Genomic DNA, 25624 nt, shown 5'->3' with positions numbered 1-25624 from the left:
AAGCTTGCAGGCCTATAGCTTTTCCCCTCCTCTCCCAGCAGATGGCGGCAGTGAGCTGTGCATGACCCTGCTCTCTCGCCGTAGAGGAGGATCTGCAGCCTCTCAGCATCAGCACCACGACCAGTAGAGACGTCTCTCTCATCTCTCCTCTCTCCTCTCTGCTCTCCTCTTCCTCTCCGTCCACTGCGGAACACATCGGCCTGTTTTCTTACCTCCCATCCCTCAGACCCAGCTCGCCATGGACAACACTGGCAAAGAGAAGGAAGCCATGCAGCTGATGGCTGAAGCCGACAAAAAGGTCAAAGCGTCCGGATCCTTCCTCGGTGGGATGTTCGGGTAAAAAAAAAAGATGCTCTCATTATTCTATATTTATGTCTCTGTTTACTCTCTCTCTCATTTTCGTATTGGGGGGAGGGATTCCTGCACGCTGGGCCCCATCAAAGCCTGGCAGATGTTTTTTTTTCTTTTTTTCTGCTTTTTTCGATTATATTAGACACATCCCTATAATAAAAATCCCCGCAGTGTCTCAATAATGAGCTTTGTGTTTGATTCACTATAATACATTTTTATATAATAGCTGGTTAACTTTCGCAGTGACATTGTGTCCTTCTCATATATTATATAGCTATATCCAGTAATGTGCCCCTGTAGCGCCTTTTTTGCAAAAGCAGAAAATATGAACTGTCATCGCAGATAATGTGGCCTGCGTGTCGTGGCCTCCTGTCCTGTCACGCAACAGAAATGTAAACGTGGTATACAATACACCGCCTCCTCCTCCTCCTCCTCCTCTTCCTCCTTTTTCTCCTCTTTCTGCTGCTGCTGGTGCTGCGGGAGGAGAGCGGGCTCGGCTGGAGTGTGAGGCCGAGCCAGAGCTGCAGTGAGGCGGGCAGAGCAGCGCAGTCAGGACGGTGTGTGTGTGTGTGTGTGTGTGTGTGTTTGATGGATGTGTGGTGATGCAGGGGCCTGGTGGTGCTGGTGCTGGTGTGTGTATGTGTGTGTGTGTGTGTAATGGGGGAGGATGGGAGTAGGCAGGTGGCCTTCATGTGTGTGATGTTTACAAGTCAAATGAAAACACTGGAGTATGAATACAGTGATGCAACCAGATAGATAGATAGATAGATAGATAGATAGATAGATTATTGATCGATTTTTTAAGTGGTGAATTTAAAGAGAGAGGTTTATCGATCTGTAACTGCTTCGTCATTTCACTGTTGGGTATACCTTAAATGTAAAATCTCACATTTTATAATCTTGTTTTTTGCATATTATAAATACATCTAGTAGAATAACAACAACTAGCAACTAGAAATTGCGATTTCAATTAATCAATGAATTATTAAATCTATAAAACATCAGAAAAAGTAGAATTAAATAGATCTCAGTAAGTCAGAGCCAGTCATTGATTTTTAAGCAACAAATCTCTTTATAGAGAAAAATGCAGATAAATAAAGTGTTTTAATATCATCAGGTGATCCAAATTATCAGTCCAGAGATTATCAATATGAATCTTTAAACCCAAACTCATTTTATTTAGCTGTAGTTGCTTTAAGCTTGGCACATAATCTTCCTTTTCCCTTTAAACTCTGCAACCATTACGCTGGGATTCAATTCAGTTTATTGTCATTATACAGAGCAGAGCCAAGTACAATGAAATAAGCAGCGTCATCACAGCAGTGCAGGACCAAAAGTCAGTGGTACGGATCAATAACGTGGTGATTTCATGTTCAGTGATCAAACTGTGTTCCTTCAAACCTGAGAGCTGAGATCTGGGTCACATCTGTTTTCTCCTCATCAGCACCAGCATGTATGTTTTTAATGAGCTTCAGCCTCAAGTTTAGAAATGATGCAAAGTCATCTGGGGTCATTTAATGTGGTGTTTTTTGTTTTTTGGCAGAATGTGGATTTATGATCTACAGATGTGTCCATATTCATATAATCATTTAAGCGTTCATGTTGTTTGATATATTAAAAGAGAAATATTTTAATCTAATTGGTGAAAACTATTAAATCAGCTCTGGTGCCTGATGCAGATACAGGTGTTACTACAGATGTTATTAATGAACACTGTGTGGATTATAAATGCCTGTAATCTCGGTAGGTGATTAATACATGTGACATTTATTTAACATTTATCTGACATCTTCTTTAAAGGATGTCCTCTTGCTTTCTTTTAGAAATCTTAGATGAGAAACAGTAGTCAAATAATCAAATATCAAATAATCAAATAATGAAAATAAAACCCTCCACACAGTCCGGGGCTCACAATTTCAACACTTTATTTAAACTTTACACCTTTCTTGTTGTAGTTTCTTAGCATCACACTGCGTCTCTATCATCAGGTTTTTATATATTTGATGCTGCATATCTTTCTGCAGCAGTGGATCCTTAAATGTTTCTCTATAAGATGCTAACTGTCGCACCCAAAGTGAAAACTACTGGTCAGAGTTTCCTTTAACTACAATATATCCAGAAATACAAAGAGAAATAAACATTAGAGCTGCAATGATGCCAACAATGAACAGTTTTTTTAAATTTATCTGGAGTCATTTTTAAGAAACAGACAACTTCTCTGATTCCAGTTTCTCAAATTTTAACATTTTCTGGTTTATTTAGTTTTATGTGACAGTAAATTGAAGATATTTGAGGTTTGAATAGACAGTGTGTGGAGCAAAGATTAAAAAAAGACATTTGATGACATTATCTTGCACTTTGGGAAAGTCATCAACATTTTTCACTATATTTAATATTTAATGGACAAAACAACTAATCAATAAAATAATCAACAGATGAATCAATAGTGAAATAGTTGCAGCTCTACTACACATTAACCTCAAATGTTAAATAATAAAATATTAAGGAAGTGTCTGACTCAGGGTCCTGCTCGACAATGACATACCCTAAATGAATATAATATAGTAATAGCAGTAGTAATATAGAGTAATAGTAATAGTAGTAGTAATATATAGTAATTTATAATAGTAGTAGTAATATATAGTAATTTATAATAGTAGCAGTAGTAATATATAGTAATTTATAGTAATAGTAATAGTAATATATCTCTGCACCTACATGGTCTATATGAATAATCTTGGTATCATAATAAAGGTAACACTTTTAAAACTCTATTAAAGCAACTGAAAATGTATTTCTATACCAAAAAATGCAATCACTGACTCTCTCTACTACTGGCTGCTTCATTTATTGTCCTTCATGGTTTTTACCAGCTGCAAAAACCCACCACTGTGCCCCATGTGATGATGTGAGTGATGCAAACACAGCGTGAACTAGTTCGAGCTGCAGCCAAAGATAAACAGATAAGATACATATGACCGGATGAACACGAGCTAAACATATGAAAACAGAGCTCGCTGCATTTAGAGATGTAAAATCAGATACGTGCCAAATACTGTAGGGGAGAAAACAGTGAACACAGAGGATTGTAGCTGCAAGGTGAGCGTAGCCTGAGTCGCCCTCCACCACTGTGTCCTTCAGATGGAAAAGCTTGCATGTTAGTTTAAAACACTGTATACGAAATATTCAAATAAATACAACCTGGATGATGATGTCATGATGATGTCACTATAACATTCCTTAAATATGATCCGAAGGAGATGATGTAATTAGAAAAAAATGCAAAAGAGATGATTAATGTTGTGATTTTGTACTCTTTGTGTGTGTGTGTGTGTGTGTGTGTGTGTGTGTGTGTGTGTGTGTGTGTGTGTGTGTGTGTGTGTGCGTGCGTGCGTGTGTGTGTGTGTGTGTGTTATTTATAGGGGGAACCATAAGGTGGAGGACGCCTGTGAAATGTACGCCAGAGCAGCAAACATGTTTAAGATGGCAAAGAACTGGAGTGGTAGGTGACACACACACTCACACATACACACACACACACACACACACACACACACACACACACACACATATACACACTAGCGCACATTTCACAGACTCACCCTGCACCAAAGTAAACAAACTCACACATAAAAACACCCACACAGTTTATAAATGATTCAGCAGCTTCGCACAAAGTTTTTATAAAAGCACGAAGAGCAGTAAATACTCACGTTAGTTTATATATGAAGATTTAACTTCCTGTTGTCCTCCCGGGTCAAACTGACCCCGTCTCTTTTGAATCTTCCTTCTTTCCTTCCTTCCTTCTTTCCTTCCTTCCTTCCTCTTTCTTTAATATTTCCTTCGTTCTTCCCCTCCTTCTATACTTCTTTCCTCACTTCCTTCCATCCTTCCTTGCTTCTTTCCTTCCTTCCTCCCTCCCTCCTTACTCATTTCCTCCCTCCCTCCCTCCTTACTCCTTTCCTTCCTTCCTCCCTTCCTTCCTTACTCCTTTCCTTCCTTTCTTCCTTCCTCCCTCCTTCCTCCTTTCCTTCCTCCCTCCTTACTCATTTCTTCCCGTCCTCCTTACTCCTTTCCTTCCTTCCTCCTTTCCTTCCTTCCTCCTTTCTTTCCTTCCTTCTTTCCTTCCTTCCTTCCTCCCTTCCTTCTGTCCTTCCTTCCTTCCTTCCTTCCTTCAGTTAGTGGGATTTTCATCGCTGCTTGAAAACACTGTGTGATCTAGCTAGGGCAGGCGTGCCAATAATAGCTCACACGGAGCAGAATTTAGCTGTTTTGATGTGTGTTTTTTTGATGTGTGTTTTTTGATGTGCGTCGCGCTGCCTGATGTTTGCCGACTCACTAAACCGTGAACACGAGGGCATAAATTCACAAACCTGAAAATCTAACAGGAGTGGTTCATCACAGGCAGGTTTAATACAACTAGGAAGTACATTTAATTTGCATGATTTTAAGTCTCTCTCTCTCTCTCTCTCTCTCTCTCTCTCTCTCTCTCTCTCTCTCTCTCTCTCTCTCTCTCTCTCTCTCTCTCTCTCTCTCTCTCTCTCTGTGTGTGTGTGTGTGTGTGTGTGTGTGTGTGTGTGTGTGTGTGTGTCTCTATAGCTGCAGGCAATGCTTTCTGTCAGGCTGCTCGTCTCCACATGCAGCTCCAGAACAAACTGGACTCCGCCACAAGCTTCGTCGACGCCGGCAACGCCTACAAGAAGGCCGACCCACAGGGTGAGTGACGCTGCATTTCACACTGACACACACACACAAACACACACACACACACACACACACACAGCTTTCTGTCTCAGTTCCTCCTACAACGTTAAGTATAAGGAGTAGTTTTCATAGACTTGTCTGCTTTTCATCCAGCCACCAGAGAAATACTTTTTCTCTCTTTCTTCCTTTATTTTCTCTTATTTATTTTACTATATTTAAAATTTTTATCATTCTTACTTTCTCTTGCATGCATTTTCTTTCTTCTTTGTAATTTGTTCTCTCGTTATTATTCCTTTTCTTTATGTTGTTCTTGATCTACACTCGTTTTGTTTTATTATCAGTTTGTCAAATCAGCTGTGAATCACTTTAAACTACATTTACCTGCATGAAAGTTGCTATATATATATTTAAAGTTTGATTGATTGATTGAACACAGGATGCAGCTCCACATTGTTTCATTTCCTTCTCAAATATAGACAACTGAGTCTGAATATGAACTTGTTTCTAAATCTAAAATGAGATAAAGTAGATTAAAGCTGATTAATGGGCTTATTATAGCTAAAAGCATCTACTTCTTGTCTGCATCTGCGGTTCGAGGGGAGTTCGTTAAAAAGAGCTTTAAAGCATGCCACTCCCTAAACTTTGAATCTGCTGCAAAATGAGTTGAATTTACAGCCACTGGTTTCTCTTGGCAGATTTAAAGCTTGGCTGCAGGAACTCTGTGCATCATCATTTATCTGCCAGCGTCAGGCTGCTGCTTACTAGGCAGGTTTTAAATGCTGTTTAAAGGTTGGATCTCACTTTCTCTTCTACGCCCATTTAAATGATGAGTTTATTGTTTTATGTTGACGTAGCAAGACGGTGTGAAGTTGTGTCTGAACCCGAACATTGCTGCCTGTCTTACTGCAAAAGAGAGTTTTAATCTAAATGAGGTTTTACTAGAAACATAAAGGTAAAGTATTATAAAACGTTGGACATCAGACCGAGATGGGCAAAGTGAGATCCAGTGTGGCTTCTAAATATTTTTTTGGACTGTAAGAGGGATTGGAAGAGGGATTCCTCCTCTGTCGCTCCTCTTTAGGTTTCTTCCATTTCTTTCTCGATTAATTGGGTTTTTAGATTTGAGTTTTTCCTTATTCAAGCTGAGGGTCTCTGGATAGAGGATGTCAAATGCTGTAAAAATCCTAAAAAGAAAGAAAACATCCTGAGGCAAATTAGTGACTCATGACATTGGGGTACATGAATAAAAATGAACTTGAGTTAACATTTCATAGGTTATTTATGGAAAGTAATAACCATATTAATCAATAATTAAACCATAATTGACAATAGATGCAGCCCTTAGGTTTCATGATTATTATTTTAAGGCTCAATATTTAACTTTTCAGCATTAAAATGTCTAAAAACAACAAATCTGTTATTTTAATCAAGGTAACAGTCTATTGCATTATAACTTTAAGTCATAAATTGACTTTTTATCCATTTTAAGCTACATTTTTTCTGATACACTTTTCCTATCTCAAGTCATTGGACGTCTGGATCTGCAGTTATCAGAGAAACGCAGCCTCTCCTCTCTGAATGTCTTGTGTCCGCAGATCAACACAGGAGGAATATTGATTTTTAACCTGCTTTAATTAGTGTTTCTAAGAGGAAGAGACCTCTGCGGATAAAAACCTCCTGAACAATGAACAACAGCTCCCATGATCCCACGCTAATTCACTACTTTATTAAACTCCATCTTTTCTTATTGTTGTTATTGTTTTGGTTGAGAGACCCCACAGCGGCTGAACATTGGGAGTGGGAGTCTCGACCTGTTATGCAGTTTGAAGTTAACATGATGTTCAACAGAAGAGCTTATTGACTTATAGTTTTAATCAGTTTTGCTTCACTTTATCCAATAAATGCACTGAGACACAGGACAAGCAGACACAGAAAGAGAGAAAGAAAGAAAGAAAGAGGACATGTGGGTTATAGTTTATATAAGAGGTGAAAGTAGTTTATTAACAGTAATCTGCAGCATAGTTACAGGATGTTTCTCTGATATGGGTCAGTGATAAATAATGTTTGGCAAGATGAGCAATTCAAAAATATCTTTAGCAGCATCAGGTTTGATCAATTTAAAGGTTTGTGAAGCTCAAAGTTAAAGGACCAGTCAGTAGGAGTTTACCTAAATGAAAGAAGGGAGGAGGGGGGAATGAAGGGAGGAAAGGAAGGAAGGAAGGAAGGTAGGAGGGAGGGAGGAAGGGAAAGAGCAAGGGAGGAAGGGAGGAAGGAAGGACAGAGGAAAGAAAGTTTATTTGAGATATTTATGGTGTTTATAGTAAACGGGTCAGTGACAGTGAAAAATAGTTTTAAAAGCAGCATCAGGTTTGTTCAAATGTACAATTTTATATTTTTGTTGGTTTTATATAATTTGAAATGACATTTGCACCATTTTTTACCCAAAGTAAGACAGTATTCCTGAAAATGTCAAATGGTGTAACCACAAAAGAATGATAAATATTAAATATTTTATCCACCTACAGTGTATTTAAGTGGACTTATACTAATAATGACTGTAAATGTGTCTTGGTCTCCATGGTTACCCAGATTAAATGTAATATTTAGAACAATAGTATTCCATTAGCTTTATTTAATATAAAAGTTATAATGTAAGATCATGCCAAACTAGTTGATATGGTGTTTTATTGACTATTTACTGTTTTTAAACAAGTTGAATTATTCGGTACAAAGTTTTTATGGTTACACCACTTAGACATTTTTACCATAATCCTCTAATATATTCTCTCAAAATGAATTAAAAGCAGACATTTGATGCTGGGTCCACAAAAAAAGGATGTGTTCAAGTTATTCATATGTTTATTTTCACATTTTAACCCTTTAAATATGACTATAAACCATATGGACACATAAAAACACATAATTGACCCATATTTGTGGATTCAGATTCATATGATTGATCTCACTGTTTCCTATAAAGTCTAACCATTGAAGCTATGTTATTAATTGTCTGTTACTGTAAGTCATCTCCTTCTTCTTCTTCTGTAACTATAAAACTGGCCTGTTGGGGTGTAAAAACAAACAGCACTCACATGTTGAAAGGGAAAACCTCCGTATCGCTGCTCCTCACATTCAGGATTCAGGACCTGGAGGTGGTATTGTTAGAAAATTAAAGTGGGTCCCACGTTGCTCTAGGAAAATTGATATCTGGGTTATGTTGCAAGCAGCCCTCCTCCCTCCTCCCTCCTCCCTCCTCCCTCCTCCCTCCTCGCTCCCTCCAGCGATAAGCTTAATGAAATACTGTGTTAGCAGGTTAGTCGTCACACAGGGGAAGGGAATAAAAAATGAATGAGTTTTAATTCGACTCCGTATACTTCAGCAGACTCTTTTTCTTTGTCTTTCCTGTTATTTTTATAGTTTCTTTTTATTTATAACAGCCCTCTTTAACGTCTAATCCCTCTCTCTCTCTCTCTCTCTCTCTCTCTTTCTCTCTGTAGAGGCCATCAACTGTCTAAATCAGGCCATCGACATCTACACTGACATGGTAAGCTCTGCCCTGATCACTCAACACTCAACGACATCATCCTTATCTTTAAATGATATACTGAGTGTGTGTGTGTGTGTGTGTGTGTGTGTGTGTGTGTGTGTGTGTGTGTGTGTGTGTGTGTGTGTGTGTGTGTGTGTGTTGATTACAGGGTCGGTTCACTATTGCAGCCAAACATCACATCACTATAGCCGAGATATACGAGGCTGAGTTGGTCGACATTGAGAAGGTAAATTAATTTCTGCATGCTGGGTTTTTAATCCTGCAGAGTTTTTTTTTTTTTGCTCATCAGATTTTTTATATTTCTATGTGTTTTTTGTTTTCAGGCCATTGCCCATTATGAACAGGCAGCCGATTACTATAAAGGAGAAGAATCTAACAGGTAAATTCCTGTCGTCCTCCCGGGTCAAATTGACCCCATCTGTTCTGACTGTTCCTTCCTCCCTCCTTCTCTCTTTCCTTCCTTCCTTCTTCCATCCCCCTTTCTTCCTTCTTTCCTTCTTTGTTTCCTCCCTCCCTCCTTCCTTCTCTCTTTCTTTCCTACCTTCCTCCCTTCCTCTGTCATTCCTCTTTTCCTTCCTTCGTTCCTACCTTCCTTCCTTCCTTCCTTCCTTCCTTCCTTCCTTCCTTCCTTCCTTCCTTCCTTCCTTCCTTCCTACCTTCCTTCACATTAAATGTGATATTGACCATGTGACAGATATTATGAACGCTGGTATCATGAGTCACATATTAGGTTCAATCCTGTCATAATATGAGGTGACCATAGGTGAGTGATGCGGACACCTGCTCTCACAGATTTATGAGGGTGTTTTAAATTAAACTCACCGTCCTCTTTAGACTAATACATTATCCATCATCTGAATCAGGCCTCTCTATGAAAGCCTGATGGAAGCAGCAGTAAGCACATTAATTCATTATTTCATTTCTGTTAACTCATTTTCTCTTCATGTTTTGTTTGTGTGTTTCAGCTCAGCCAACAAATGTCTTCTGAAGGTTGGACACTACAGTGCTCAGCTGGAGCAGTACCAGAAAGCTATTGAAATCTATGAACAGGTAAACTCTCATAATATGTGTGCAAAATAATACAAAATCCCTCAAATATGGTATTTAAATACTCGAATGTTCAGTTTTTGTTGTTCATTTTTGAGACTGTGATGTTGTCTTACTTGGAGCATGGAGAAGGTTATAATTATCATATTTATTATTTATATAACTCCTTTTGAACACATTTACAAAGTGTTACACAATATTTAAAAAGCACAGAAAGCAAGTAAACAAAAATACAATAAAAATATGATAAATATGAATACCCAAGAGGAAAATGACCAGAAAGAAGCAGATAAATGTTGCTTCACAATCAAAATCATATCACATAGGATAAGTACCATACCAAATGTACCATACAAATGAAATAGCACAAAGACAAACAGACCCTGCCAATAAAAGTAAGTAAAAACAAACATTACCAAAATCAAATAAATGAATGAATAATTAAATAGATAAAAGAAAAAGAAGTCATACAACGTCATTACACCTCCCCATGTATATCACATTATCTTTATAAAACCTCACTATTCACATAACATCTCAACATGCTACATAACACAAGTAGCATAAACCCACATGGTCACATGACATCATCACTAAGGAAACACCATCCGGGCCTCCCAGGAAGGAGATAAAGCATATTTTAACCGTCCTGTCGTCTTCCCGGGTCAAATTGACCCCGTCTCTTTTGACTGTTCCTTCCTTCCTTCCTTCCCCCTGTCCCTCCTTCCTCCTTTCCTTCCTCCCTTCCTTCTTTTCTTCCTTTCCTTCCTCCCTTCCTTCTCTCCTCAATTACTTCCTCTTTTCCTCGCTCCCTCCTTCCTTCCTTCTTTCCTCACTTCCTTCCTTCTTTTCTTCCTTTCCTTCCTTCCTTCCTTCCTTCCTCCCTTCATTCCTTCTTTCCTTCCTTCCTTCCTCCTGTCCTTCATTGACCTGAGGACAATAGGAGGGTTAAAGCCCCATATTTTCCAGTATACCTCCAGCTTGTTGTCCCATTTTGAGTATTTGATGAATATACAGAATAAATATAAAGATCATCCTTTGTGATTACATGCAGCTTTAAATGTTTAATAATTATTATGTGTGTTTCAGGTTGCTATGAGCACCATGGACAATCCTCTGTTGAAGTATAATGCCAAAGAGTATTTCTTCAAGGCCTCACTGTGTCACTTCATAGTGGACGAACTGAATGCCAAGGTAACACACACACACACACACACACACACACACACACACGCACACACACACACACACACACACACACACATACAGACTTACAGGTTTTCCTCACTGACTGAATATTAAAACATGTTTGTGTGTGTTTCAGTTGGCCATAGAGAAGTACGAGGAGATGTTTCCAGCTTTCTCAGACTCAAGAGAGCTCAAACTGTTAAAGGTAAATTTCCCTTTTTTTTTTTTGCTCTTTCTCTCATTTCTGTTCTTTTGTAAATGTAACCACATTCTCAGCTCAAATTAGTACAGAAAATGATTTACAGAATATTGTTAACAATACAGAGTTTAACTCTCCTGTTGTCCTCGAGTCAAGGAAGGAAGGAAGGGAGGAAAGGAGGGAGGGAAGGATGAAGGAAGGGAGGGAGGAAAGGAAAGGAGGGAGGAAGGAAGGGAGGAAAGAAGGTAGGAAAGGAGGGAGGAAGGAAGTGAGGAAAGGAAAGTAAGAAGGGAGGGAGGAATGAAGGGAGGAAAGGAAAGAAGGAAGGAAGGTAGGAGGGAGGGAGGGAGGAAAGAAGGAAGGCGGGAGGGAGGTAGAAAGGGAAAGAGGAAGGGAGGGAGGAAGGACAGAGGAAAGAAGGAAGGGAGGAAAGAAGGAACAGTCAAAACAGACGGGGTCAATTTGACCCGGGAGGACGACATGAAGGTTAATGTGCCTACATTTTGTTGAGCTAACCTATTGAAGCTCAGTGTTCATGTTAAATGAGGTTTTACTCGTCTCAAGGCCCTGCAGTGGACATCAGTCCTCTAACAAACCTTTAAACTGTCTCTAAATCGTACTTTCACCCAAGCAAAGAGCAGATACTCCGCTGCTGAATCCAACCTCATATCTACAGTATATTTCCTCAGGCTAACCGACACTGGCCGGATGGGAAGGTTCATCTGAATGCCACGACCTGCTCAGCCGTCCAGTATCATCCCTGCTCTTCTAGCTCCACTACTCTCATAAATAGCCCTTACTTTAGAAAACCTTTTATACTTTTCTCTGACCTAATGCATCTATTAACCTTCCTGTTGTCCTCAGGTCAAGGAAGGACAGGGGGAAGGAAGGAAGGAAGGAAGGAAGGAAGGAAGGAAGGAAGGAAGGAAGGAAGGAAAGAAGGAAAGAAGGAAGGAAGGAAGGAAGGAAGGGAGGAAGGAAGGAAGGAAGGAAAGGAGGGAGGGAGGCAGGGAGGAAAAGATGAAGGAAGTATGGAAGGAGGAGGGAGCAAAGAAAGAGGGAAGGAGGGGAAGAATTAAAGAAAAAATAAAGAAAGAGGGAGGAAGGACAGAAAGAAAGTATGAATCAAATATGAATATATATGATGCTTTCACTAAATAAAGGTAAATTCTGAAAATTATATATTTTACTATTATGCAACATTTAAAACCAGGAAAAGACAACTCTGATGACATATCGCGATATTACGATATCCAAAATCTAAGACGATATCTAGTCTCATATCACGATATCGATATAATATCAGTATATTGCCCAGCCCTAAGTTATCATGTTTATGTTTCATCACAACAGAAACTCCTAGATGCCCACGAGGAGCAGAACAGCGAGGCGTTCACAGAGGCCGTCAAGGAGTTCGACTCGGTGTCCCGTCTGGACCAGTGGCTGACCACGATGCTCCTCCGCATCAAAAAGACCATCCAGGGAGACGCTGGGGACCTGAAGTAGACTCATTTAAAAAAGAAGAAGAAGAAGATGGGATTGAAATGGGGGGAAGAGGAAGTGAGAAGGACAGGGGTTGGTAAAGATGTGTTAAAGTGGGGAGGGGGAAACAGGTCGAAAAAAGAAGAAAAAGGAGGATGAAATATGAGGTGGGGGGATTAAGGGAGGGTGGGTGGGACTATGGGAGTTTACAGTTGTACATATCAGTCTGCATGTGACCCCCCTCCAACCCCCCCCTCCCCCAAAAAAAGAGCTAAGCATCACCTTTAAACCATCGTTAGACGACCCTGTGTCCCTGGTCCTACAGTATTGTTCTCGTAACACTGGACAGAAGAAAAAGAGAGAACAGAAAAAGGTGTGCGTGTGCGTGTGTGTGTGTATGTGTGTGTGTGTGTGTGTGTGTGTGTGAGAGAGAAAGTGCGTGTATGTGTGTGTGTGTGAGTGTGTGTGTTTGTGTGTGTGTGAGTGTGTGTCCACTGCAGTAAGGTCAATTATTTGATGGGAAAAGCTTATATCAGATTTAAGGATATATGTTATTGTAAAGGGATAAAATAATGTTATTTATGAGATTGTTATTTATTGTCAATACTGAAAATATTATTTATTGTTTATTATGGTGCTCAGTGTTACGATTTGTCTTAATATTTTAGGTATTAGCCCCTCTCCCTTCCTTTTATTCTCCTTTTTAGTTCCTCTCCTCATCTTTCTTCCTCCCATCATCCTCCCCACTCTCTCCCCTCGTCCTCTCCTCACCTCCTACACCTCCCCCCCTGTCGAGTCGGTGATATCGCCCATCGTGATTGGTTGGTTCTTTGTGTTCTGGCCAATGGTCGGTCGGTGCAGTCGGCCACCAGCCGCTGACCCCCGTCCCCGTCCCCGTCCCTGCCTTGTTTGTGCATGTCTGTTGTCACGTTGATGTAAGTGTTCTCCGTGTCGTGCTAACGTGTGAAGAACATACATGTAGCCTTGGTATCATTTGTGTGAAATCAGTAAATATGTACCTCAGAAACCGAGTTGAAATAAAAACATCATTGCACCAGATGTCTGACTGATGTGTGGTGTTTATTCAGACATCGAACACTGATCTACAGATAACAGCCCAACACTTGATTCTTGAGACCGATACTGGATATATGTATTTAACTGTACATAAACAAGCATTTTTTATTTAAGGATCCCATAAATTTGGTTATTTGATTGTATGTTTTGAGATATTTAAAAAGCTGAATGTGATGGTGAAATACTGTTTCTACTTTACGTTACTTTAAATAGCTACTGTACTTGTATATAGCTAAAAAAAAAAAAAAAAAAAAAGGCCCAAAAATATTAGTCTGGCTCTAATCCAGAGGTGGATGGACTTTGCCTGAAGAGTTCATAGGTGACTACAGTAGTTGTGAAGCCAAGGTCACATCATGACTAATCTGTACCACTGAAACCCCTTTGCCTAATATAGCAGGCAATGATATCAGACAGTAATCCCAATAGCACAATTTAAATCTGCACTAAATCAAATGGACAAACAAGGATCTCAATCTGTTGTTTAATCCTTTAAGTTTATTTATATCAATGCACATTTCATATGCTGTTTAAGGGGCTTTCAGGTTATATAAACAGGGGTTTTAAGCGGTCCTCTGCTGTCTGCTGGTTCACATTTAATCTCCCCACATAGAGAAACTACAGGCAAATAGGCTAAAAGCAGCATAACTGTAAAATTGTGGTAAAATAATAGGCCTATGAGGTTGCATATGGAGTTTTGAGTGGTAATAGCAGGCAGAAGGTAATTGAAATTAAACCTTGCAGACTCAAAAGCACAAAATTGCCCATCCTTAGTCTAAATATCATATGTAAAGTGTATTCTTTTAATACTGCGTAGGTCTAAATCTGATTCAGTAGCTATATTATACAACCACCAGACGGTGCTATTGCTATTATTAAAAGGTGCTGAAAAAGGCAGCTTGAGAAGAATAATGATTGAATGATACTGCAGTATAACAGCCAAATAAACGATGTTATAGCAAGTATAAAATTCACCATATAAACAAATAAATCACCTTATAATGCATAAATGTGTTAATTGTGCCTTCAATACAGCAAAAACAATTAAATTAATTTACAATTGAAATAGTGTCAACACGAAAACAGAAATAGATTGTTAATTAAAAAAAGCACCTGTTTGCCCATCCTCAGTCTTAATATTACATGTAAACTGTATTTTTTTTTTTAATACTGCGTAGGTCTAACTCTAATTAATAGGCATGTATTTTTAATAAATTATAATAAATAATTAATAATACATTTTTAATCAAACTAATATCTGGTCTTTACATTTAAGGATGTTCACTTATGTATTTTTGTGTAAAACCCATAAAACCCATGGTAAAACCATAGACTTTAAAACCCCTGAAAACCATTCACACGTTGAATCACGTTGTCTGCAGGCGTTACGTCGAAATATGTTACCCTGTCAAAGAGCCCCCACTCCCCCCGCGTACCGTTTGCCTCCGTTTATGGTGTTAAATTTAAATTATAGTCGGGTTTTTTTTAATAACCTTACTGGGTTAGTTTGAGATTAAACAACACAAAAAATAAACGATTTTCAGGTCATATGTATACATTTTGGGCTCTTGTTTCGCAGGTGAGAGGACACATCGAAGGGGTTACAGATTTAGACGTAACACACACTTCTACCATAATGCATTGCGGTGGACCCGTTTAGTTTCCGGTGTGGAGCTTCCGGTCCTCGCTCGCTCTGCGCTGGTTGTTGTGAAGTGAAGTGGAACTATATTATCCTCTTAACTGGTTGTGAACCCGTTACATATATATATCGTTTTTTACTGAAGGGGAAGGAGAGAGAAACAAGCCGCCAAGATGCCGCGTATCATGATAAAAGGAGGCGTTTGGCGCAACACTGAGGTACGTGTAGCACGATGCTAAACACTCAAAGTAAACCAATGGGGGCTGCGTTAGCACGATGCTAGTTGCGTTAGCGCGATTCTAAACACTCATTGTAAACTAATGGTGGCTGCGTTAGCTCGATGCTAGCTGCTAACTTAACTAGATTTTAGCCCGCGTAGCAAGTTTGGGATTGTTGTTGCAGCTTCTGTAAAGTCGTATACATGTAAACAACACACTGCATATTCAATGTATAGTGTTTACTTTCCATTATAACGCATGTAATAATGTTTAGCAATGATGGAACAACGTCATTAGCAAATATTACTGCAGAAAGGCTGCATGATGTCAAAGAAGGGGTTCATTTTTTCCAAACCTGTCTTAAAAGAGTAGTCAGGTAGTCAAATGAACATTTAAATATTTCCTCTTGTTCATACTATTATTAGTACTACTGCTTCTACTAACAGTATTATCTCCAGTACTCCAAGTAGTATTACTATACCAGTAATACTATTACTATAAGAGTTGTTTTTTTGAAGCTTTAGTCGCTATGAAAGGTCTCACACAGCAATTTGACAATTTTAATGAAATAATTACCTTTCCTTAGCTAAAAGATTGTAAAAAAAAAAAAAAAAAAAAAAAAAAACTACAAGCAGACACAATACTTTTAGTAAAATCTGAATGTTTTCCTCTTCATAATCCACCTTTTATCTCTGGTTTTACTTCATCACGTTCCTGGTTTCACCCACCCATTTTATAATGACTTTCTTTTATTACTTTTTTATTATATAGTTATCTTTTATTTTGGTATTCTTCATATTTTAAATTTTTATCCTACCTCTAGTGTTTCCTCACTGCAGATTCATGAGAGTTATAATAGTGTTTCCTTTATTCCTGTTTTTTATTCGTCTTTTTTTTGTAGTTTTGCTTGCGGGGTTGTTTTTTTTTCTCTTTTTTATATGTATAGAACGTTGTGTTACATAACTTTGTATAAACAGTGCTATAAAAATAAAGTTCAGACGATTGATTGGTAGAGGATCCCTTCATAATATACTTACAGTGTTTATTTTGGCACCTGACTGTTGTTTTAAGACAGAAACTTGTGAACCTATCCCTGAAGGTAGAATAGTAATTATGTTGTCTGATGGTGAAAATCAAAAGCATATCTTGATTAATGTCACTGTTTATAAGATAATGACTGTAGGGTAGGTTGCATAAAATATTTGGCAGAGTGATACAATGAGTTTGTCTCTTTTATGTATTTCTCCAGGATGAGATCCTCAAGGCAGCGGTGATGAAATATGGGAAAAACCAGTGGTCTCGTATCGCTTCCCTACTTCACCGCAAGTCTGCCAAACAGTGTAAAGCAAGATGGTGAGTCTGATACTTTGGACATAAATGTGATAATAACAGCATTTTCTAAAACACTACCTTCACACAAGTTATTACAAGTCCAGTTTTTACCAGTAGTAACGGATTTTAGCTTGTAGTTGATGTAATTAACTGACATTGATTAAAGAAGAGCTTAAAGACGCAGCTTTCTCAGTCTTCTTTGTGTTTGTTGTGGTCTATTGTCTCTAACGTTTGCTTTGTGTCTGCCTGCAGGTACGAGTGGCTGGATCCCAGCATCAAGAAAACAGAATGGTCCAGAGAAGAGGAGGAGAAGCTGCTTCACTTGGCCAAGCTGATGCCGACTCAGTGGAGGACCATCGCTCCTATCATCGGACGCACTGCTGCTCAGTGTTTGGAGCACTATGAATACCTGCTGTAAGGTTTCATATAACTCTGACAAACATCTACACACTTCATATGCCTATCACTTGTAATTTTAAGACATTTGCAAATACTGAAAACATTACAGCATGATCCAGAAACGTAATTACCATGTAGACTTTATTTTACTTATACTTCACACATAAGCACAATCCCTTGAGCTTTGAGAATTTCTAGATATCAATCTCCAAAAGACTCAAGTACAGGCATCACCCATGACACATCACTTACAAGATGCCAAATGCAGAAGTATTTAATATAAGCTTGAACTTCATTATATGATTTACCTGTGCATGTATTTGTGTGTGCTCATGGTTTGTGGGGGTTTTTTTGTATGTGTTTAGAGACAAAGCAGCACAAAGAGACAATGAGGAGGAGGTGGGAGAGGACCCCAGGAAGTTAAAACCAGGAGAGATCGACCCTAATCCTGAAACTAAGCCTGCCAGGCCTGACCCTGTGGACATGGACGAAGGTACAGTAACATATTTGATAATGACACACATGAAAAAACACACAAGACTCTTTCAGCAGCTTTTGTTTGAACTTAAACATCCAGATTAGATTTATTTTATAATGAATTAAATATCCACTGAGTTCTCTCACAATTGCCTTTTACACTTCAAGTGATGACATGCCCACAGATATTAACATGAATATATTAATATAAATATTTCATGTATCCATTTGTAGAATTTGGTATGCAGTAAATCATGCCTGGTCATAATAAACTAAGTTGTTGGTTATATTTGTGGCTGGGGAAGACGGTAGCTTCATATTAACAGTATTAACAGTATTATTTGTTTTCTAACTAAATAAATGACTTGTTTGTTTTTGTTTATCTGATCGTCTGTAGATGAGCTGGAGATGCTGTCAGAGGCCAGGGCTCGACTGGCCAACACCCAGGGCAAGAAAGCCAAGAGGAAGGCCAGAGAGAAGCAGCTGGAGGAAGCCAGGTTGGACTGAGTTCATACACACACACAAACACACAATTACTCTCTTTTTATTGCTCATTTATTTGTGCATTTTCCATTCACTTGTTGGCTTGATGTATGAATTTGACAGTTTATTGAAACATTTAAATTTCTGGTTGATCCACTGTTTTTCTGTGACTGCAATTATACCTAATTTGTGAGCAGTCCCTGTTGCATAGTCATAACAAGTTAGTTTTTGTGTTACAAAAGTAGGCATAACTGAGTCTCTCCTCATCTTCTCCTGCAGACGGTTGGCTGCTCTGCAGAAGCGCAGAGAGCTGAGAGCAGCTGGAATCGATGTTCAGAAGAAGAGGAAGAAGAAGAGAGGAGTGGACTACAACGCTGAAATCCCATTCGAAAAGAAACCCGCATCAGTAATTATCATTGATTGTTTTCCCCTTTGATCAGAATCCACAACACCAGCACAGAGTATTTTGGAGCTCAGCACGTTATTAATTGTTCCTTTTGTTTACTTTAAGGGTTTCTATGACACTAGCATGGAGAATTACGACGCCCATGAGCCAAACTTCAAACGACTCCGGCAGCAGCACCTGGATGGAGAACTACGCAAGTAAGTAACATTAAATATTACACTTACACCTCATAAGTCACCGTTAAATAACACCCTCATTTAAATGCATTTCCACTCTGTGCACCGGTTTCCTCCCAGTTTTTATTCATAACACATGTTGTTTGTCTGCAGTGAACGTGAGGAAAGAGACAGGAAGAAAGACAAACAGAAGATTAAGAAGAAGAAAGAAAGCGATCTGCCGTCTGCCATCCTGCAGACCAGCGGAGTGGCCGAGTTCACCAAGAAACGCTCCAAACTGGTTTTACCTTCACCTCAGGTAACCACTACAGACTGATACCAGGGTGCAGGTGTACATCTTTAACCCTCCTGTTGTCCTCAGGTCAAGGAAGGAAGGAAGGAAGGAAAGGAGGGAGGGAGGGAGGAAAAGAGGAAGGAAGTAAGGAGAGAAGGAAGGGAGGAGCCTAGGAAGGAAGGAAGTGAGGAAGGAAGGAAGGAAAGAAAGAAAGCAGGAAGGGAGAAAGGAGTATAGGAAGGAAGGAAAGGAGTAAGGAGGGAGGGAGGGAGGGAGGAAAAGCGGAAGGAAGGAAGGAGTGTAGGAAGGACGGAAAGGAGTAAGGTGGGAGGGAGGAAAAGAGGAAGGAAGTAAGGAGAGAAGGAAGGAACGCAGGAAGGGAGGAGGAGTGGGCAAAGAAACAGGAAAGGAGAGGAAGAATGAAAGAGGGAGGAAGGAAGGAAAGAAGTAACAGTCAAACGAGATGGGGTCAATTTGACCTGGGAGGACATCGGGAGGGTTAACTTTAATGTCCAATAAATCTGTCAGGACCAGCGGAGGTCATACAAACTGGTTATTATAAGGCAGGATATTCTAAGGAATCACTGTATGGGGAGATTTCTGTAAGCAAGCTGAAGTTTGTACTGTTATCTTGTCAAATATCCTTCCAGCTGGAGGAGCTTTTACTACTCTACTACCTGTCACTTAATGTACATAATGGGGCTTTGCTGTAGTTTGATTTCAGGACTCATAAAAGAGGAGGTTCAAGCATCCCCTCTACATACTTTCTAATATTGTCTTCTACCTGTCATTTATTCATATTAAATTAATCTTTCTTTTATAGATCAGTGATGCTGAGCTCGAGGAAGTCGTCAAGCTGGGTGTCGCCAGTGAGGTCGCTCGTCAGGCTGCAGAGGAGAGCGAGAGCGGCAACTCTGCTTCCTCCGCCCTCCTGTCAGAGTACAGCGTCACCAACACCATGGCGACAGGACTACGTACCCCCCGCACCCCTGCTGTCCAGGACCGGATACTGCAGGTAACACAGGCATCAGTGGGACTCGAGTAGTTTAATTTCAGGTCTTTAGACACCAGCTTTGTTTCTCTAATTTAAAAATGTGTGTTTGTGTTTTGTATTTCTCAGGAAGCACAGAACCTGATGGCTCTGACCAACATCGATACTCCTCTGAAGGGAGGCCTCAACACCCCGCTTCACGAGAGCGACTTCAGCGGAGTGACGCCTCAACGCCAGCAGATACAAACGCCCAACACTGTGCTCACTACGCCGTTCAGGTAACACGCTGCTCAGTCTCTCATTTATCCTGATATAACAACATAACTTATAACTGTAGATATTAATATTTGTGCTCATGTCATCATCTCTAACAGAACTCCTGGACAGGGTCAAGGGGCGGAGGGCCTGACCCCTCAAGTCGGAGGAGCATTGACCCCACGAGGGGCCATAACCCCAGGTTTGACCCCCGTCCGCACACCGCTGAGAGACAAACTGAATATTAACAGCGAGGAGCAACTGGCCGACCCTGCGTTTGCTAAACACCTGGTAAACACACGCCTTCACTCAATTCTGGATATATGGAGCATAAACATCAATTTAAAAGCATTGAAAATATAAGTTTAGTTGGCTATTTGTCTATTTCAGCTCATTTCTAAGAAGTAACTGACCTGGTTTTCTAATCATAAGCGATTAAAATGTAATCAAGCAAAACAAAATAGACATTGTGTAATTAAAAGTAACCACAATAGAAATACAAATTAAGTAAATGAAATACCTGAGGCTTATTATCAATGTCTTTCTCTCTCACACAGCAAAGAGAAAGCCTGCAGCAGCTGAGACAAGGCCTCTTGTCACTTCCTGTTCCCAAAAACGACTTTGAGATCGTCCTCCCCGAAAACGCAGAGAAGGAGCTCGAAGAAACCGAGACAGAGACCGGGTTCGTAGAGGATGCGGCTGACATACAGGCACGCAAGCAGGTAGGTGTACCGCATACACAGAAACACACGTGCAAAACTTCTGTAGATCACTTAGAGCTTGTCACACTTAAATTTACTGTGTGTGTGTGTGTGTGTCTGTGTGTGTGTGTGTGTCTGTGTCTCAGGCCCAGCGTGATGCAGAGAGAGAGAAGGAGCTGAAGCTGCGACACACTTCTGTTCAAAGAAGTCTTCCCAGACCTACCGAGGTAACGAACACAAACAGCTGCTCAAACTGCTTTACAACAAAAAGAAATTACATTCACCAAGTAAAAAAGCATTGTTAAAAAGGAAAGATGGAATATACAAATAAAAGTAATGATATAAATAGTACATTGTTAAAAAACAGAATAAAAATAATAAATGAAATCAATTAAAAATACAACTTTTAAAAGAAGTGCAGTAGTGACGCATAGAAAAGCTAAAATAAAGAGGTTAGTTTTTAGCTTTCTCTAAAAATATTTAGTGAGCTGGTTTCTCTGATATCTATCGGTAGTTTATTCCATAGTTTTGGGGTGTAATTGACGCCAGAAAGCCTTTGAAGGTCTCTGATTGGCCGTGTTCCCATTTGCTCACCACTAGTTTCAGTCAGCTGCTGGAAAACAGAGAAAATTTTACTTGATAATTATGTACGATGTATAATGTGAAATTTCAGCCTCAGTATTTAAAGAGTATCAGGAGAAAATGCTGTGGAGGTGCTCGGTAGTATAATAAATAAACTAAATAAATGAACTTAAACTCACATTAAAAAGGTTTAGAAACTCATAAATTCTGAGTATTGACATTTAAAACACCTTTTATTTGTGTCTTATTAAGCTTTTGTTTGTATTAGCGTGTTTATCAGTTTGTTCCTCTCCATGTCTCCAGGTAAACGAGTCCGTCCTCCGCCCGGGCTCCATGGAGCCGCTGGCTGACCTCCAGCTGGCAGAGGAGCTGATCAAACAGGAAATGATCACCATGCTTCACCACGACTGCCTGCATCACCCGTCAGCCAACGCTGGCAGCCAGATGCAGCGCGGCAAAGCTCGAGGTCCCGCCTCCACGTCGAACAACGCCTCACACATCTCGTACCTGGAAACACACACCTACAAACCTGTCAGCACAGAGGAGATGGAGCAGGTACACACACACACACACATACATCACATACACGCTGTCAGAATCTGCCAGTTTCTGTGTCTTTCGCGGTGTTTTCGGTTTTTGGACAGGAGTTACGGTTTTCTCACAGTTTGCAATAGTTCGGGACCTTGTCAGAAGCCAGATTCTGGGAGGATTTTGAGAATTTCCAAGCAGATTCTCAAATCGCCGTAGCAACCGCAGGGCCTTAGCTGCCCTTAGCAACCTGTCGCTGGGCAGAAACTGAGCTACTTCACACATCACCACTATTGATTAATATACTTATACACTACATATATATATTATTATACTTATATTTTACCTAAAAATGACTGTAACTAAGGATTATCTAATGATGGATTATTGTCTTGATTCATTGTTCTATAAAATGTTATAATTTAGTTAAAATTAATAATAGTAATGTTATAATTTCATAAAGTCAAAGTTTCACCTTTTTAATGTCTTGTTTTGTCCATATAAGAATCCAAACCCCAAAGATACTCAGTTAATTATCATGTAGAAGCAAAAAAAAGCATTTAATTGTCATAGTTTTTGGCATATTTTGCTGAAAAAATGGCTTAAGTGATTATTGAAACTGTTATTTATCTTTTTGTCAACTGATGTAATTCACAAAATGTTGCAGCTCTAGCTTGATGATAATGTTTAAGGTTAACTAACGATGTGTGTGTGAGAGATACTATGACAGTGATCAGTGTCTTAATAACTGTATAACTTGTGTGCAGATGTATGTTATATAAGAAGTGGTTGTTAACGATGCTGCATACCTGTGTGACGTGTGAATAAACAGGCTAAGTTGATACTGGCAGCAGAAATGGAGGTGGTGAAGGCAGGAATGGGCCACGGAGATCTCAGCATGGAGGCCTACAGCCAGGTGTGGGAGGAATGCTACGGACAGGTGAGCATCAGTCTGTCATCAAAGACTTTCAGCAGCTGCTACACATTTCTCCTCACATTAAAAAAACACTTTTTTTGTCAGTAAATGTTATTTCAGCTCTCTCTCTCTCTCTCTCTCTCTTCCTGCAGGTGTTGTATCTACCAAGTCAGAACAGATACACCAGAGCTAACCTGGCTTCAAAGAAAGACCGAATTGAAAGCTTGGAGAAGAAACTTGATGTGAGAAAACACACAAGACACACAAAGAATGATAATACACACAGATTTGTCCTTTTTTTTTTTTAACCCTTGCTCCTCACCAAGGACATTTTTGGGCTGTTCATTTTTTATTATCCTGATGATTTGGGCTATGTTTGTGCATTTAGCATCAAATTCTCTGATGGTATTCCTTTTTTTAAATTTCAATAAATCACTTATAATTTGATGTCCCCATTGAAACCTATTATAACTGCATTTTTTGGCCACACTATGATTCTTTTTGGAGTCTGGGCTTCACATTTGTTGTTATATGTAAACAAACTGGCATTTAAAGGGTTACAATACTCAAAATTAATGAATATTTAATATTTATTATCAGGACTCATGTTGGTTTAAAAAAATAAGGCCTTGAAAGTGAAAAAATAATATTAATTTATACATTTTTAAGGCAGTCTTTTTGAAGTGGAATTTTTTGTCCTAAAGGAAAACATTTTTAAAGTGAGGCACAAGAGTTAAAACAGCTTCATCTGTTAAAACTCTGCAGTGAAGAGATAAAAAATGTCCCAAACTCAGTCTATGAAAATACTATGTGCTCTATTCATTGCCAACACACTGATCTCTCTCTCTGTCTCTCTCGTTGTAGGTGAACCGAGGTCACATGACAGCAGAGGCTCGCAAAGCAGCTAAACTGGAGAAGAAACTCAAAATCCTCCTGGGAGGGTTTCAGTCCAGAGCGCTGGGGCTACTGAAGCAGCACGGTGAACTCTGGGAACAGGTACGAAACATGAGCGTCTATATCTGAGTTTCCTGCAGACTGTAGACTAAACACTGACCAAATATCAACTGAAATGAACTCTTGACTAGGCTGTAAACACTCCCTCTGCAGGCTGTAGTAAATATATTAATATCTAAGTCACTGTTTTGACTCTTATTGTCCTGTAAACATGATCATGGTGTTATACCTCATGTGTCCACCAGGTGGAGCAAGCAGCCACAGAGCTCCAGACCTTCAATCAGCTGAAGAAACAAGAAGACACTGCGATTCCCAGGAGACAAGCGGTAATACATTTCAGACATATATTAAGGGCATAAGTGTGTATTAAAAGGATTGTGATTGCTCCTTTTAAACATCCAGAACTCAGATTATATTAAATTAATGTTGTTTGTATGAAGTAAGAGCTTAATATATTAGATTTAGCTGCATGGTTATAACCTACCTTTACTGCAAAGCTTTTAGTTAATATGTGTTTATCTTGTATTTTATATAAAATTCATTCTCATCCATTTTATTTTAGGCTTTGCGGGAAGACGTGGAGCGGCAGATGGAGCGAGAGAGAGAACTTCAGCAGAGATACGGAGAGCTGATCATGGACAGGGAGGCATTGATTAATAGTGCTCAGAAATATTGAGCAACACACACACCACACACACACACACACATTCATGCAGACATGCTACAAACACACACACATTATGGAGACATCGATATCAAGCTCACAGCTGTTCTGAAAATCAAAACACAAAGAAACGAGTTTCCTGTTTTCCATCCGAGTCGTCTTATTGAAACTTTTTTTGTCATTTTTCTGATTGTTGGCGGAAATTCCAGAGATAAGTCCCGCCTCCATTTGCTCAGTGTTGCAGTGATGTCATAAAGCTGAGTGATGAGCATACTCAGCATTTCCCCTGTGTTTCTGTATTAGTGACCATTAAAGTTTATTTCAATAACAAACAAACAAAACTGTAGTGAGTCTTTGTTTGGAGTTGTGTTTTTGGTGTTTTTAGAAGTTTAAAGGGTCAGTTCACCCAAATCAGAACAGTAGCTTTCCCTCTTTCCATCCAGACATGCAGCTGGCTTCAAGGAAAGCAGAAACTGAAATTTAAATGTATCTTAAATGATGTAAATCTATTGAAACTATCTGTGAGAAAATGTTTTTAGGTTGTCCGTCCTTTTTAGTAATGAACGTGATATCTGAGGAACACCTTGATTTCTTCAACTTGGCACAAATTTCAACTTGGATTTAACCTTTGTGTCGTCCTCCCGCGTCAAATTGATCCCATCGGTTTTGACTGTTCCTTCTTTCCCTCCTCTCTTTCTTTCCTCCCTTCCTTTTTCTATCCCCCTTTTTGTCCTTCCTTCTGCCCTTCATTCTTTCCTTCCTCATCCCTTTCTTCCTTCTGTCTTCTTTCTCTCCCTCCCTCCTTTCCTTTTCTCCTTCCTATCCTTGACTTGAGGACAACAGGAGGGTTAAGGATGAACTGATTGGATTTTGGTGGTCAAATGTCACTTTGCATCCAGACAGACATGAATGTAAACTGCAAGGCAAAGTTTCTACAATTTATAACACTTTAATGGTGTCTTATGTTTACACAAAATTGACATTTACTTTATAAAAAATATTGTAATGCTTCTGGATTATTTGCACTGAAATTTCAT

General features: G+C 39.4%; 2 protein-coding genes across 3 annotated transcripts; both read left to right on the top strand.

The window, feature by feature from the left end:
- Positions 1–238: 238 nt before the first annotated feature.
- Positions 239–12542, top strand: napba (N-ethylmaleimide-sensitive factor attachment protein, beta a). Of its 2 annotated transcripts, XM_053333694.1 has the most exons (10): positions 239–336; positions 3774–3853; positions 4951–5067; positions 8553–8599; positions 8751–8828; positions 8926–8981; positions 9568–9652; positions 10739–10843; positions 10974–11042; positions 12390–12542. In XM_053333694.1, the coding sequence occupies exons 1-10, from the start codon at positions 239–241 to the stop codon at positions 12540–12542; spliced, it is 888 nt and encodes a 295-aa protein (XP_053189669.1). The 2 variants fall into 2 exon arrangements, with proteins under 2 accessions (XP_053189669.1, XP_053189670.1); XM_053333695.1 differs by lacking the exon at positions 4951–5067.
- A 2733-nt stretch (positions 12543–15275) lies between these two features.
- cdc5l (CDC5 cell division cycle 5-like (S. pombe)) lies at positions 15276–24928 on the top strand. The gene is made up of 19 exons (XM_053332720.1): positions 15276–15449; positions 16699–16802; positions 17034–17195; positions 17546–17673; positions 18055–18154; positions 18420–18546; positions 18652–18743; positions 18876–19020; positions 19820–20011; positions 20117–20265; positions 20362–20533; positions 20800–20964; positions 21090–21170; positions 21829–22080; positions 22886–22993; positions 23122–23211; positions 23834–23965; positions 24169–24249; positions 24486–24928. Exons 1-19 carry the CDS (start codon positions 15405–15407, stop codon positions 24597–24599), a joined length of 2439 nt encoding a protein of 812 aa, XP_053188695.1. The 5' UTR covers positions 15276–15404; the 3' UTR covers positions 24600–24928.
- Positions 24929–25624: the final 696 nt, after the last annotated feature.

The sequence above is a fragment of the Scomber japonicus genome, chromosome 14, assembly GCF_027409825.1.
Source record: "Scomber japonicus isolate fScoJap1 chromosome 14, fScoJap1.pri, whole genome shotgun sequence".
Lineage (NCBI taxonomy): Eukaryota > Metazoa > Chordata > Actinopteri > Scombriformes > Scombridae > Scomber > Scomber japonicus.
This window is presented reverse-complemented; position numbering and strand designations above follow the sequence as displayed.

Excerpts from the sequence above, each read along its gene's own strand:
- napba (XM_053333694.1), top strand. The coding sequence starts at position 239 with ATGGACAACACTGGCAAAGAGAAGGAAGCCATGCAGCTGATGGCTGAA. Across the intron at positions 3,854-4,950 it reads GATGGCAAAGAACTGGAGTG|CTGCAGGCAATGCTTTCTGT; the intron begins GTAGGTGACACA and ends GTGTCTCTATAG. Across the intron at positions 8,982-9,567 it reads AAAGGAGAAGAATCTAACAG|CTCAGCCAACAAATGTCTTC; the intron begins GTAAATTCCTGT and ends TGTGTGTTTCAG.
- cdc5l (XM_053332720.1), top strand. The coding sequence starts at position 15,405 with ATGCCGCGTATCATGATAAAAGGAGGCGTTTGGCGCAACACTGAG. Across the intron at positions 20,965-21,089 it reads ACATACAGGCACGCAAGCAG|GCCCAGCGTGATGCAGAGAG; the intron begins GTAGGTGTACCG and ends TCTGTGTCTCAG. Across the intron at positions 22,081-22,885 it reads GCACAGAGGAGATGGAGCAG|GCTAAGTTGATACTGGCAGC; the intron begins GTACACACACAC and ends GTGAATAAACAG.